At 37.6% G+C, this 16,493-nt stretch overlaps 1 protein-coding gene across 3 annotated transcripts in view; it reads right to left on the reverse strand.

The window, feature by feature from the left end:
- The window catches only part of LOC117400530 (piezo-type mechanosensitive ion channel component 2-like), a 198,810-nt gene that overhangs the window by 37,478 nt on the left and 144,839 nt on the right, over positions 1-16,493 (reverse strand). For 2 of the 3 annotated variants that reach the window (XM_059022048.1, XM_059022047.1), the window contains 14 exons: positions 16,018-16,191; positions 12,737-12,778; positions 11,638-11,670; positions 10,825-11,039; positions 8,651-8,811; positions 8,310-8,486; positions 8,025-8,147; positions 5,487-5,687; positions 5,011-5,215; positions 4,810-4,911; positions 4,327-4,492; positions 2,109-2,352; positions 1,221-1,317; positions 453-612 (listed from right to left, as the gene is read on the reverse strand). In XM_059022048.1, coding sequence (XP_058878031.1) covers positions 453-612; positions 1,221-1,317; positions 2,109-2,352; positions 4,327-4,492; positions 4,810-4,911; positions 5,011-5,215; positions 5,487-5,687; positions 8,025-8,147; positions 8,310-8,486; positions 8,651-8,811; positions 10,825-11,039; positions 11,638-11,670; positions 12,737-12,778; positions 16,018-16,191 — 2,100 coding nt within the window. The remainder of the gene's footprint in view (positions 1-452; positions 613-1,220; positions 1,318-2,108; positions 2,353-4,326; positions 4,493-4,809; positions 4,912-5,010; positions 5,216-5,486; positions 5,688-8,024; positions 8,148-8,309; positions 8,487-8,650; positions 8,812-10,824; positions 11,040-11,637; positions 11,671-12,736; positions 12,779-16,017; positions 16,192-16,493) is intronic. The other variant, XM_059022049.1, reaches the window with a different exon arrangement.

The raw sequence follows: 16,493 nt of genomic DNA on the forward strand, positions 1-16,493 counted from the left end.
ATTTTAAAATTAATATTTCTCTGATTTATTACAGGTGCATACTTACTGCTCTCCAGTTTCACTTGGCTCCCAGGCTTTACCAGCATTAATAACAAGAACCCAAAACTCACATTTTATAATGGAAAGGGCTGCTTGGAACATTAGTGGTATAAAAAACAAATGTTTCTGGCTGCCCCAGTGAATAACATGGACTTGAGAATTTTCAGGAATGAAAAACAGAGGCCTGAGATGATTGACTCTGCCAGCGCCTGTCTGTCATTCTTGATACTTTTGTAGATTTAAACTAGTATGCATCGCCAGCAGGATATCATTATTGGCAGCTGATTGCAGAAAAAAATCCTTTTCAATTAGAGAAACATATGAATGCTATAGGAATTGGTAGTGGTATGAAGCAAGAGCAAGCTGACCTTACCAGGGCAACATTACGTTTTGTTCAAAGCAAACCAACTCACCTTGAGGCTAAGATCTGGGAGGCTCTAATGTCTGCGACTACATGCAAGAAGTAGTAGCTCATGAAGACCCTTCTCTGAAGCAACAAGAAGGCAAAGCAAATGCTGTCCCAAATGATGCCAGCTTCATCACTGGGTAATTCACAGTTTTCAGTCTTCTCAGCTACAGACGGAAATGGAAAGAGTTAAACTGCATCTGGAACTTTACATTTTCACATAAATCCTTTCATTATTAAAATCTCTGGTCATCTCATACCAAACAGCTACCGTACAAACGGTTCTTTGCCTCATGCAGAAGGTCTATATGGATACCCTTTGACTCCTATTCACTGATTTATTGATTGTGGGAATATTCCATGAATTAAAAAAAGGTTTTATTTTTTGAGGATTACCTCCAGACCTAGGTGGTGTTCTGATTCTGATGTGAAATTATCTTTACACACTTCCTGCCATCAAACGCTACAGAACTAGTTGGGTTACAGAACTGTCTTCTAGTAGGAACTACATTTAACTAAAATACAGAATACGTGACAAGGGGTTGTACTCTTGGGTTATCTGTAAGTGTCTTATAACGCACTGATTAAGTAACTTTTCAAAAAATAAAACTGTCTTAAGACAAAATGATGCTAACCAACTACATACATGTCTAAGTAACAGCAAAAAAAAAGATAAACTCCTTAATCTGTAGCAGCCTACAATATTTTCATATTATTTGACAAAGGACAGCACTGTGCTGTATGCAGAACAACAGCTTTAAGAATGGCTACTTACGAGGTTTATATTCTTTAATAGTGCAGGCCAGACTCAATGTTTGGATTAACCAACAGCAGTTTTTGACCAAAGGGCCAATGTAGCCACAGGCTGCTAGCTGTAACAAGCAAAAAAGACTCACAAGTAAATTCACAAGAATTTGAACAGCACATTGGAGTAGTAAAGAATAGCTTACAACATATTTTCATTATTCATTATCCATTTTAATTCTGTTGTTCATTAACTCTGTCTATTTAATTGTACATGGTAACTTACTGTTGTGTTCTTTTTCACACAGAACAAAGTACCACCTGATAGAAACTGTTTCATATCTCTAAAAGAGAACCACATTATGTGATGTGAAATCTGAATTGTATACCAAACTTGACAATCTTTATATTCCAGATATGTACAGTCTCTTCCACTCATCTGCAAAATTTCACAGACACCACTTGATTAACTACAGTATTTATAAATACAGGATTTTTCTTCAGTAATTAAGTACTGTGTACATTATATACTATGGCATGGAGTTTTCAATACTTATAAAACAGAATGCTGCTGTCATTTCCATCATAAAAGTTTACTGTTGTATTTTTGCACAGTGTTTTTGCAGTTTCCCCATGCTTTCACCGTGATTTACCACAGTTTACCACTGTTTGACATATCTCTCACAGCTTTACAATGCTTACGTATGGTGTTCCATGCTTTTCCTATGCTTTATTACACTTTGCTATGCTTTTACTATGGGGAACGTTTATAAGGGTTACTTCAACCAAAAGGCAAAGCATTGGCCAAAACAGAAAGAAGTGTACCCTGAATATCTATGAGTAACCCTATCTGACCATGCTTTATGCAAGGCTGCCTTTTAACTTCCCCTAATGCTCAGTTTTTTTCCGGTACACTTACAGACAGGACATTCTTCATGGTGATCACAAACACGTTGTAGGCGATGAGGAAGTCCCAGAAATGCAGGATGACTTTGATGGGTTTCAGTAAGAGACCCCCACCAAACAGCAGGAAGTAGAAGCAGGCCACTAGGTAGCCCATGCAGAATATGCTGATCCGAGTTGTTCCTGTGATGAAGATGATGGTGAGCACAAACCAAAAGAGATAACTGAACATCGCCACCTTCAGCATGTCCAGGTAAGATCTAGAAATCAAGAAATCAAGAACACAGAGGTACTTTAATACTGGCGCCAAGGAGGAGCCGGTAAAATTTCAAAGATAGTTTCCATACTGTCTCACAAGAAGGTAACCTCTTGCCAACACAACAAAACATGAAGTGATTATATATAAAAAATATAAGCAACAGGTTTTTTTTTTTTTTGTTTTTTTTTTTAAGATTACACAACAGAACTAATTCAATACCGAAACTTTGTAATAATTATCGTCACAATACTCACAGAGGAATACAAATCAACGCTAGAAGGATATCCACCAAAATGAGTTACTTCTTTGGTTTAACCAGCATCAAAATTCAAAATATTTAATAGGTTACAAAGAACCCACTATTTCCAGAACTGAATAATTTCTTACCAAAGACCAAAGTGTGGTAAACATATATTTTGAGATATTTTCAAACAGAGCCCATCCTGAGTAAATCAATGTCATCATTGTCTGCCCCCACTTATAGTGCAAATAACTGATATTTATTTCAAACAGAACTTTCAGCCTGGTGAGAGAGTTTTGTCATGATTGCTGTTGTGTGTGAAATGTACTCATATTGTAAAACAACAGCCTATTTTTAATCTTTTTATCTAAAATATGTTTGCTAAGATTGTAGCATTATATTTGAAATTGATTTGTGTAAGCAAGAACTTGCTCAAATCATTAAAAGGTACTCATTGAATTACGTGAAATGAGACAGCATTGTTTTAATGCATGTGGGTGTATTGTGGATATGGTGATGGTAAAATATTGATTTTTTTTTCAAGTTGTGTAATCTGAGACAAAGCAAACAAGAGCAAATAAGTGCAGCCCTGGGCCTCAAAAAAGCTTTGCTTTAATGGTCTTGATGGATTATGTGATAATAAAACTGTTTTGCACTCCAGGTTATCAAAACAAGTGTACAGTAAATAATCAATTAGGAAAAACAGTAGACAGAGAGGTTTTCAGGTTTCTAGTGCTACTGCGAACAGATCAGGCCAGGCTCAGCTTTCAGTATAGACTGCACTTCAAGAAAGGAAGCCATAAACTTCAGTTTAGTATAACTGAATTACTGAAACACAAACAGGATAGTTTTATGACAAATTCTAAATCAATCCATGCTAGTACCATCTTTTTCATTTTCTCTTTTCCATTTCGTAAACTGACAAGAGAAATGTCTTTAACGTGATACCGTAAAAAAAAAAAAAGAAAAAAACTCAATTGGCAGTTATTTTCTGAGCTGACAGGCTATTAAAACCACAAGATAAATCTGGGTTTTAAAATGTTATTATTAAAAAATGATTTTCCAATAACAACAGTGTGCTCTCTATGAAGGCTTGGGATGCATAACCCCAGCGACAAGCATCACTGCCTAATAAACCCCTTGAGATTATCAATCTTACTTTTAAGGCATTACGGACAACATAAATTGATCTACAAAACTCTCAATTAAGAGTGCTCATTGTTTTCATAATTCTATATCCCCTTCGGTTACGATTTTTTCATTCCAATTTTTTGAAACTTTGAAAAAACATATACTATGTATAATAAAATAGATATAGATAGGAAACTTAACGTGGTACAATCATGCATTTAAGCATGCAGTGACTGAAGGGGATACTATAAACAACAGATTTATGTTAATGAAGCCTAGACCAAACTTATGCCTACCATATATCGCAGCTGTCATAACAATAAAATCATCCAGTCCCAGTATAAATGCTTATCTTTTTACTCCTGGCTTCTGTAAAAGATGTCTTGCAGTATCTAATTTATAATGTTGTTATTATTAAGGCAGCAATTACACATTTCTTTAACTATCACTTGACCTGCCATAGTGTTATCTCAGTTTAATACCAGTTAAAGGCCTATGGTTGGGTTCAAGAACAATTTTAAATAAAGCAAAGCTACAATATAGCTAGGCGGTTTTATCATGACATTACTCCCATTAAAATGAAACGAGGACGCCTCACTGTACCTGCAGTGAATGAAGTCAGGAACTGGGTTGTGCTGGCTGAAGGAAGCTGCGTCCAGATCCCTACATATTTCCACGTTGTCCCCAGCCAAGATCCGCACCGCTGCTTTGTTCTCATCTTCAAACACTTCTCTTTGCAGGGATGCACAGAGCAGAAGCATAAAGTCATCTGAAGGAAGCAGAGATAGTGACATCAGAGGTAAGCATTTACTACCTTAAACAAGTTGTGGTGGTGGCATGTGTGTGTTGCACAAACAAGTAAGCATCAGTAATTCCACTTTTCAAGGTGCTATACATTACATGTGAAGTTTAATTCTGTAGCAAGATCTGTAGCAAGTTTAACATTCCAACAGGCTGCAGTAAGGCCAGAGACTGGAGCATGCATAACACCTGGTTTCCTGGATTTTAGTCAAATTTAGCATCTCAACACTACAAGTGATTATTCCTTGAAAATCGATCTATACTACATGCAATTTAGGTACTTACAGACAAGAAAGACTGAATTGGGACTTGTGTGGAAATCAGGAAAGTACAGCCATTTTATAACATTAGAGTCCATGCCAGAACCCTGAAATCTCCATGGATAGTCTGCAAATGCACACATAAAGAGACATACGTTATATATGCATTATATTGTCGTCCAAGCGTGATCACACCAAATGGGATGTCATTTTGAAATGATCATACCTTTACAAGCTGCAGGTGGAATGCCAATACAAATGAAGTACTGGAATGTCAAGATGCAAGCCAGAAAGCAACAGTATTTTGGCCAGATTTCTGCAATGGCTTTTCTCCTGCGCCGATACATTACAGCGACTAAACAGAAGGCATGGAGCATTGCATAGAAATCCATTCTCTGACCGATCACATTAATTGCCATAAGGAAGCATGTCTTAAAGAAAGAGAAACAACATAATTCAGCTGCTGAAAAAAAAACGAACAGTTACATGAGGCAAATGTACACATATAGTGCAATAAAGGTAGGTAACATTAAGTTTAAGGACATGTTATGCAGTATTCAGCCAATAATGCATCAATAAATATATTATAAAGAATGTTATTAGACGGTTAGTAATAACAACATGATATAGCAACAACAATAATAACTAACAAATGTATAAGAAAGCACATACTGTACATAAGTGAGGGGTTGGACCTCTTACCTCCAAACCAAACTTGTAGAAGAAGTAGTTTACAAAATACTTGGCACAGTTCACAATTCCATCATCCAAGTGATGTCTTGTAATAGCATGAAAGATGGTTTTAGTCGCAGGTGCTGTGAGATTGTTTTTCAATCTATAATATTCCTGGTGGCGGTAAATTGTTATTTCAAAGGCCAAGAGTGCCAGCATCAAAAGGTTGTTCTAGAAAAGGACCAAATACAAACCCATGCAGAGAAAAAGAAGCATCAATTAAACAGTGTAATTACTTTACTGCAAGTAGCTTTTGGGGAAACAGTACATCATTTGGTGGGACTTCAAATGTAGTACAACAAACATACAGACAATAGCATTTCCTTTTGAATACCAGCAAAGTAATAATCAATACAAAATATATTTGACACATTTTTGATGTACAATGTTCTTTTCCAACCCCTTTGTTAATATGAACGGGTACTAACTGTGGTTGTTTTATGGTTTTTATAAATATTATTTTGAGTTAAAATTAGGTTATTTTTGGTGATGAAATAATTTAAAAGACTTAAATATACAAAAAAGGACATTTGGTTTTGAGGGAAGTGTGGCAGTAAATAGTGTGTGTGAATGTAAGGTTGGCAGGGATGGGGTTAAATCTACCCCTGCCAGCAATCACAGCAATTAGGTAACTGATGCTAATTGGGGAGTCGAGGAAAGCCTTTGTCTGGTGGAGGGAGTTAGGTGGATGTAATTGTTTGTTTATTTGTTTGTTTGTTTGCTTGCTAGTGTGCTTGCAAGGTGTTGAATAGTGGAAACTGCACATTATGATTTTGTATTCAGTTTTCGGAAGGATATTTTTAAAAGTGACCAGAAAATAAACAAAACAAAAAAAACGGTTGGAGAAATAAAAAAAAACTTGACACAGTTAAATATGAAGCCAGCATGCTGTTGACATGCGTGGATGATGGGACTGTTGGTCCGCATTTTCCTGCTGATTGGAAACACCTTTCAGTGTGTACCAAATAAACTACTATTCCCAGAAGACTCTGCGTGTACCAGATAAACTACTATTCCTAGATGACACTGCATGTACCAGATAAACTACTATTCCTAGATGACACTGCATGTACCAGATAAACTATTATTCCTAGGTGACACTGCGTGTACCAGATAAACTGGTCACCGCTCGCATCCAGTTCAAGACTCTTGTACTCGCCTACAGATGCCTTGACCAGACTGCACCCAGCTACCTCCAGACCCTCATCTCTCCCTACACCCCCACTTGACCTCTCCGCTCCTCCTGCAGTAGAAGACTGGCTGTACCTCCTCTATGCTCCCCTGCCTCCAGAGCCCATTCCTTCTCCACCCTCGCCCGGCAGTGGTGGAATGACCTTCCTACAGATGTCAGGACTGCCCAGTCCCTGACCACCTTCTGGAGCCTCCTCAACAGCAACAATTGTGATTGTTTAAAACATGCTTTTAAAAGTTCTTAAAAAAACTGATGCAATTGCAAGTGTCGCAATTGTCTGCAGCTTTCGTACATCTCATTATAATATTTGAGAACACTGCTCTCCATCCCTTTTTTTTAATTTATGCAGGACCGCCCATAACTAAACATTCACCTAAGGTTGATCAGCAAAGAAAAACTGCTGCCGCAAAGCATTCCCTAAAAAGTCGCAAATAACATTGCATCTGTTTAATACATTTCACCTAAGACTTCTGACGCGTTTGAAACTGGTTTGCGACTATTGCTACAGGCGCAACACTTTAGTAAACCTACCCCTAAGTCTATATAGGATGTTCTTGATTTTTGTCTGCCTTTCTCCTGTCGTAACAACTTTGTTTAGAAAATATCTAATGCAAAGTACGTTAGCGACGTGGTCTTGAAATCGAAATGCTATATCAATGTTAAGTATATTAGAATAAAATACAATGGGCTAATGTTTTCTTTTCTCTGTCGGCTAGTGGATAAAATGCATTTAACAGCCGCATTGGGGTACACCTGTTTAGACTGCACTTGCACATCTATTGGTATACCCCTCATACTACTATGCACTGGGCTTGCCTGACCTCAGCACCACATTACTGGATCCTCAGCTGATGCACGATCCTTGCAATATTGCACTACTGTTATGTCATTGCAGATATAACCTCTTATAATCCTAACTTGTTGCACCCTATTTCATATTGTATTTTAGTTGTATTATCTGCACTTACTGTAAACAATACTTTATTTAAATATTCATCTTGCATTGTAACCCAGTCCTGCCCTGTAACATCTGGAAGTCGTCTTTAATAATAATAATAATAAAAATAATAATAATATGAAGTGTCAGTCCGAATACAATAATATATTTCTACTGCTGCTGGGAGCTTAATGGGCCCTCTGCCTTTTTTTCTGCCTGCTCATTTTCTTTTGGCCAACAGCCGCCACAGGTTTGGTCCCAATTTTGAGTTCAGACCTTCGATTAACTACCAGTATTCCTACTGTTCATACAAGAAAGAATGCTTTATGGACCACCTTCAGTCAATGTGGCTGTACATTTTAGTAAAAGTGTTTCTCACCCTAAGGTATTCCAAGAGGGGATATGACTTCTTTAATCCAACCCAGTTGGAAGGGTCAATAGATTTATTATAAAGGAGGGATGTCATCATTTCTTTTTTCTTCTCTTCAGTCCAATTCAGTGACTGTGGAGAAGGGATATGTAACTACAATTAAACAGAATCCAAACAGTAATCTCCAGTAATATGGCAAGGGAGTGCCGAAATCATTTATAGACACGAATGCATATGTACAGTTATACATACATATAGCGATACATGTTAAACATGAAACATTGGTCTGCTTACCATTGTGCAGTTTACAGAGTAGCTTCCTTCATCTATAGAAGACAGTTGGTACAACATTTTGCAGACAATTATAACACAGGTCCATATAGTACAGATGCTTGATGCTAGTGGGCGGAACTGGCTATATGGAAGAGCAAAAGCCCAGCATATCAAAAATACGTAATTGAAGAAGGAAACCTGAAAAACAAAAGCTGTACATTAATTTTACTGCACTGTAGTAAAAAAATTGGAGTGAGAAATTGGTGTCTTTTGGCCAGGTTTTAGTTGAAATCTGTGACATTTACATCACCGCACTATAGGGCATACTAGTTCATTTGTTCTCCACTCTGCCCCAGTCTCACCTCTTTGACTGTGATCCAGATGATGTAGGATGACACTACTTTGATAATGTGTAGTTCAAAAAGCCACCAGACAAACAACTGCAGTTTGTGAAAATACTCAAGAAACTTCAAGAAAAGCACTGTCAGGCGGTCTATGACCAGATGCCATTTATTCTTGAAATCTGAAATCAGAAAACAGAAACCATAATAAAAGCACCTTATGCAAGGTATACTATTTTTTTTTTACTGGCAGAAGAAAGAAGCAGTTAAAATAGGTAAGTACAATAGTGCACTGATAAAATACTATTACTAACTTTAAAATACACTGTATGGGCCTTATATAAAGGTTACGTGTTTTGTATCACCTCTTTTTTACAAGGCAATCATATCTTTATGTTATCTAAATGTTGTATTAATTGATGCAACATCCAAAGGGCAAGGCAACCTTAAAAAGGTTTACCATGGGATTTTTTGACAATATTTTTGCAGTTCTACTGTGCTTTTCCCATAGTTATACTATGCATGTACCATAGTTTACCATGGTTTGTCATGTTTATTAATATGCTTTACCATGTCTTGCTGTTCTATACTTACCTATGCTTTACCATGCTTTAACTATGCTTTTACTAAAACCTTAAACCTTCCCAAAGGGAACACTAAGTATTGTAGACTGAATGTGAAAATAATAAACCATTTTGAACTGAACATGGGAATGTTTTGACCCTGTGTCTTGCCTGGGCTGCCAGGAGTCTCCCCTGCGCCCTCTGACACTGTCAGGGGTCAACCAAGGCTGGGTGACAGAGCATTGACCATATGGTGTTCATTTAAGTAAGAACACCATACACTTGTTTTTTTAAAAGAGTAAAATACATTTTCTTGGGATGGCCTTCAATAGGTTCAGACTAATTACTTTTGAACCAACTGTGATTGTTAACCTGTCAATCTACTCAGACTGGATGGAACGGGGGCCCTGATTTACATTTTTCTTTAGTTTTCAATGAGGAATCCCAGTTGCCTCAAACATGATTGATTCCATCTTAAACAGGAGTTGAAAAATCAAAGCATTCTGCCCATGCTATTTACCCAGTGACTACAGCCAAATCTCCACGTAGCACACTAGGGTATGATATAAAAACTGGGCACAAGCACGAAAACAGAACCATATGGGGAAAACCAACACAGAACATACTAAGCACCCCTTTGGGGCAAATATTGCAGAGGGTTTTAGAACCAGAGTTATTCAAAAAATGTAATGGCACAGGGTTCTCTTTGTTATACATAAGACTTAAAGAAAATAGAATGGTAATTGTCAGAAAAAATGCTGACATTGTTATAACAATACCTAATGTAAATCTGGAGAAATGTTATTTTGGAAAACTGCCCTCCACAAGTTGCTAGTCTCTCCAGAAGCTCATACCAACCCTTTTTAAATCCATAAGGGGAAGTCGTATTCACTTTAGATCAGTTGTCCTGCAGTTGTTATTCCAAGCAATAATAAGCCAACTCAGAGATTAGTGTCAGAGTATAAAGGGAGCTGAGACATTTCAATATAGTTTCTGGCATAGGAAAGCTCTGCCATATTTATCTCATTCCCTTACTATCGTTTTCCTATTTCTGTTTGGGGTGGGGGTGCTTCAAGTTTTTTAACAGTGTAATTTTAAATGTAATATATGTTCACCTACCTATACCCCATACAGTCTAATGTTCATCTTTTTAATTTGGACAGCCTGCTTTGTCTGCCTTTCTGTGTACTTTCAGTAAGCACAATTTGTAAAAATAAATATATAAATAAATAAAAAAGGTAACTCCAAGAATAGGCATTATTATTATTATTATTATTATTTCTTTCTTAGCAGACGCCCTTATCCAGGGCGACTTACAATTGTTACAAGATATCACATTATTTTTATATACAATTACCCATTTATACAGTTGGGTTTTTACTGGAGCAATCTAGGTAAAGTACCTTGGTCAAGGGTACAGCAACAGTGTCCCCCAGCTGGGATTGAACCCACGACCCTCCAGTCAAGAGTCCAGTGCCCTAACCACTACTCCACACTGCTGCCCTATATATATTAATGTTGGTATAAAAACTGAATCCCTTCATCACATATCTTAAAATAAAATAGCATGAAAACTATTCTAATTGGTCAAGGGTACTCTCTTTTCTGAACCTGATGTATAACGTGCATTACCCGATGTTTCCTCTGTTAGGGTCTCGGCTCCGCTGGGTTGGTCTCCATCACTGCAGTGTCTGCTCCCTCCTTTATCTCCACTGTCTTCTGGTTCTTTCTCTTCTCCTTTTTCATCTGTTTCCACCTGACTCTTCTCCTCCACCTCTTCATTACAATTACTGGTGGTCATATTCATCATGGTGATGTCAACCAAACTACCATCCTGGTGCACCAGCCTGTGGACACAGAAACACTGCATCAACAAAAGGGTTTGTTCAGACACCTCAAAATAACCATAGAGATTGGCAAGCAGGGCTATTGTAACTTGTCAATGCTAGTTAACTGTTAGTTGTCAGTAAGTAACAAACAAGAAAAGGAAGCACTTCACACAGCCAGTCATAGGAGGCTGTGTGGTCCAGTGGTTAAAGAAAAGGGCTTGTAACCAGGTGGTCCCCGGTTCAAATCCCACCACAGCCACTAACTCATTGTGTGACCCTGAGCAAGTCACTTAACCTCCTTGTGCTCCGTCTTTCAGGGTGAGACGTAGTTGTACGTGACTCTGCAGCTGATGCATAGTTCACACACCCTAGTCTCTGTAAGTCGCCTTGGAGAAAGGTGTCTGCTAAATAAACTAATAATAAGATTGCAAGGTTGCAAAATGAATAATTTAATTTCCCAGTTCAGAGTTTGTAGTTCTAGGATTGTTTATAGTAACAATAATAATGACACTTAAACGTGACATTTTCCCTCCAGGAGAGAAAATAGTCAAGAGTTTAAGGTAGCATGAAATGGTAGCGTATCAAAGCCAGCATTTCATGTCTTCAGCAGACTTACTCATTCTGGTGACTGGATATTTTTTGCTTGATGCTGCTCAAGAATAACCAACAGAGATGGAGAAATCAGAATGAGAACAGATGCTCAGGCACATAATCTCAAACAAGAATTAGTCTGCATGAAGCTGTACCATGTATCAGACTAAAGAATGTGTAGAAAGGCTAATTATGTGTTAAAGTTTGAGAGAATTAAATAAATTCTAATATGGAAAAAAATACCTCAAAGGCAAAACAGGCAGGGCAAGTGGTTATAATAATGTAAAGTTAAAGAGATAGTAGCGGTACAATATCTTCAGAAATACAAGGTGTGTCACAGCACCATTTTGCAGAAAATTTTATATACGGTGCTGTTCCATTTTGCAAGACTCTGCTGTCCATGTGGAACTATGTGAAAGCTAATCTTAAAAATTGCATCTTGCTGAAACAAAAATAAATAAATAATGCATGCATACATACAAATATGCATACATACATAGTTATTGCAACACTGCTTTATTCACATCATTGGGGAAAACATGACTGCTTCATTAAATCTACATATCTACATGGGTTTTTACATACACTGGGGGTTATAATAATAACATAATTGATTTGCACACATTTTCATGTATCTATTTATCCTAAACTTGTATTATACAGTATGCACACATTTACTGAAATTGAGTGTGTAATTTGAATTTAATATATTTAATATAATTGAATAATCTGTTTTAGCAAACCGAGGATGAAACATTCTTTGACTACTTTACAAAAGGTAGCATTAGGTGGTCTAAGACTGGTGCTAATTGGGGCCTGTGAGCCTATCTTCAGATGGAAGACTGCCAATAATTAAAAGTAAGGTTTTAAACCTCAGTAGGGTTTATTTTAATATACAGACAATAATACTACAGTATCCAGATGGGAGACTGTTTTCAGTGTAAAAACCCCCAATATATTAGACTCTCCTTTACTGATAGAGTAAATGTATTTTTTTTAACGTGAGAAAAAATCAAGTGCATACTGTATATAAACTTTATATTGATGACAGGGAACATTTTTCATTTTTTTGCAAGCAGCGTCAAAGGGCATCCATGAAAGAGAGAAAAGGAGTGAGTACCCACCTATTAACTATCAGATAAACACGACCATTGACTTTGGCATGGCTATGAGATGAAATATGAAATGGCATGACAATGGAGAAATGAGAGACAGAAAAAAAGTGTTAAAGAGATCATGAAAAACACACACAGAGCAATGCTGAAAGGCTGAATGGGTTAAGAAGCCTTGGTAACAAAGATAAGAGAGCAGAACAAAAGATACACTTGGGTCTCGGGAAGCTGGTGTTGTAGTGTCTTCAAATAGTCCTGGCGCACTCTACATACTGTACCACTCCCCTTCCTCGCATATCACAACACAAACAAGGTACATAACAGATTTACAAAGCTTCAAGAACCTTGCCACCATTGTATGGTACTTCTGCAAACTATACATTGACTTGAAGACAGTGTTCTGAATACTGCATTGCTTTACAGCTTATGGTAAATATTGTATATTTTGTTTTACTGAGGGTTTAAGTTGGAACTTGCATAACACACCATGGAGAAAACAGTCCACAACAAAAGGGACACATTGAACTTCTGTTAAGTAATTGGACTGAGCCGAGTTATTGTTCTAGCTTCCTGTATGTGAGATAAAAACATTAATTTTGTAAAGCTGGAGAATGTCTGTAATGCCTATAGAGCCTAAAATAACTCTTCACTGTTTTTTAAATATTCACGTGCGGTTCAACTGATACATTAATCTTTTGAAGTGGTGACATTACATTAAGTAAAAACAACTGTGGTTCCTATGGCACCTTACCACTTTGCACAGCAGACCACAGGTTTTATTTTAATTACTTTCCATTCATGTACACAGACAGCTCTTTTAGATACAGTGCCTTGCGAAAGTATTCGGCCCCCTTGAACTTTGCGACCTTTTGCCACATTTCAGGCTTCAAACATAAAGATATGAAACTGTAATTTTTTGTGAAGAATCAACAACAAGTGGGACACAATCATGAAGTGGAACGAAATTTATTGGATATTTCAAACTTTTTTAACAAATAAAAAACTGAAAAATTGGGCGTGCAAAATTATTCAGCCCCCTTAAGTTAATACTTTGTAGCGCCACCTTTTGCTGCGATTACAGCTGTAAGTCGCTTGGGGTATGTCTCTATCAGTTTTGCACATCGAGAGACTGAAATTTTTGCCCATTCCTCCTTGCAAAACAGCTCGAGCTCAGTGAGGTTGGATGGAGAGCATTTGTGAACAGCAGTTTTCAGTTCTTTCCACAGATTCTCGATTGGATTCAGGTCTGGACTTTGACTTGGCCATTCTAACACCTGGATATGTTTATTTGTGAACCATTCCATTGTAGATTTTGCTTTATGTTTTGGATCATTGTCTTGTTGGAAGACAAATCTCCGTCCCAGTCTCAGGTCTTTTGCAGACTCCATCAGGTTTTCTTCCAGAATGGTCCTGTATTTGGCTCCATCCATCTTCCCTGTCCCTGCTGAAGAAAAGCAGGCCCAAACCATGATGATGACCACCATGTTTGACAGTGGGGATGGTGTGTTCAGGGTGATGAGCTGTGTTGCTTTTACGCCAAACATAACGTTTTGCATTGTTGCCAAAAAGTTCGATTTTGGTTTCATCTGACCAGAGCACCTTCTTCCACATGTTTGGTGTGTCTCCCAGGTGGCTTGTGGCAAACTGTAAACGACACTTTTTATGGATATCTTTAAGAAATGGCTTTCTTCTTGCCACTCTTCCATAAAGGCCAGATTTGTGCAGTATACGACTGATTGTTGTCCTATGGACAGAGTCTCCCACCTCAGCTGTAGATCTCTGCAGTTCATCCAGAGTGATCATGGGCCTCTTGGCTGCATCTCTGATCAGTCTTCTCCTTGTATGAGCTGAAAGTTTAGAGGGACGGCCAGGTCTTGGTAGATTTGCAGTGGTCTGATACTCCTTCCATTTCAATATTATCGCTTGCACAGTGCTCCTTGGGATGTTTAAAGCTTGGGAAATCTTTTTGTATCCAAATCCGGCTTTAAACTTCTCCACAACAGTATCTCGGACCTGCCTGGTGTGTTCCTTGTTCTTCATGATGCTCTCTGCGCTTTAAACGGACCTCTGAGACTATCACAGTGCAGGTGCATTTATACGGAGACTTGATTACACACAGGTGGATTCTATTTATCATCATTAGTCATTTAGGTCAACATTGGATCATTCAGAGATCCTCACTGAACTTCTGGAGAGAGTTTGCTGCACTGAAAGTAAAGGGGCTGAATAATTTTGCACGCCCAATTTTTCAGTTTTTTATTTGTTAAAAAAGTTTGAAATATCCAATAAATTTCGTTCCACTTCATGATTGTGTCCCACTTGTTGTTGATTCTTCACAAAAAATTACAGTTTCATATCTTTATGTTTGAAGCCTGAAATGTGGCAAAAGGTCGCAAAGTTCAAGGGGGCCGAATACTTTCGCAAGGCACTGTATGTCCGCTCAACAAGTCCAAAGCGATCTGTAAGGTCCAGAACCCAAACAACACTCTATTGGTTTTATGTGATAATAAAGGGACTTGTTTTCCAAATACATACCCACCAAAAGAATGGGCCATTTGTCTATAAAATTATCTATCATTGACTGGATTACTACAAAAATCCTTGTTTTTCAAAAGAAAACTCAGTTCAATATGAAAGCAGAGAAAATGAGACAGATATAGTAAAGAGGAGTGTTTTTTAACAGCAGTATTCTTCTGGCACAGACAAACACTCTTGTCCCAGGATTCTGAGGCAGGATTGGGAGAGTCATTGGCTCCAAGAGAAAAGACCAAGCTGGTGGCAGGGAAGTAAATGTGGAGCAAAGAAGCACACACTTTTTTTTTGGGGGGGGGGGGGTGCTCACATTTTTCCACCTCTTGAACTACAGTAGATCAAAGATTCAAAACTAACAGTTTTTCATCCTTATGTTATACCGCTGAAAAGCCTGTGCATACATGTAAAAGTGCAGGCGTAGGCCTGTCTCTAGTGTAATTTTAAAAATGACGCAAAAGTAACATTAAGATTCCTTTGTAAGATATATGGCCTTTACCCTAATTCTTAACAAAGATAAACACATGTGTTAGATGGTATATGGCTATAAAGTCCTGCAACTGACCAAACACAACTAGAAATATTAAAACTTTTAAAGCATTTTCTAATATTTTGTAAGTATTTTATAAGCCAAAGAATACTAGGATTTCCAATACAATATACGCTTCGTTCTATATGTAATCCGTAACAACGTTTGCATTATGAGAGTGCACACTGAGAGGAGGTTTTTCTTCTCTGATGTGCGGATGTTTTTTTTTTTTTACCTGTAAATGGTACTGTCCTGCTTAGCAGCCAATGTCTTCAGGTCTGTGAGCTCGAGAAAGTGGTCATGGAAATAATGCAGGTGCAGAATGCACACAAGCAAGAACGAAGTTGGGATGAATATCCTAGTGAAAAGCTCTGTAACACCGAACCGCTCTAGCCCCAGATCCTTTAGTCTGCAAAGTACAAGAAACAAAAAGTAAACCAAATTCAATCCACGGCCCTTGATAAATCATTCTAGGTTATGGCAGAGGCTGCATATTGCATTTTCTATTTTAATAGTGGGGAACTGTAATGAACTGACAAGCCTAATTAAATAATACATTTAGGGCATTTTAAAAAGAGGCACTACAATAATTACATGAATTGGAGTAATAAATATGCAGCAGTTATAAAACTATAGTAGCAGCAAACAAATTAGGTAGACATTAAGTAAAAATGAACCTTTTTAGTTACTCGTTACTGCTTTGATAAAACC

The sequence above is a fragment of the Acipenser ruthenus genome, chromosome 4 (assembly GCF_902713425.1).
Source record: "Acipenser ruthenus chromosome 4, fAciRut3.2 maternal haplotype, whole genome shotgun sequence".
Taxonomy (NCBI): Eukaryota; Metazoa; Chordata; class Actinopteri; order Acipenseriformes; family Acipenseridae; genus Acipenser; species Acipenser ruthenus.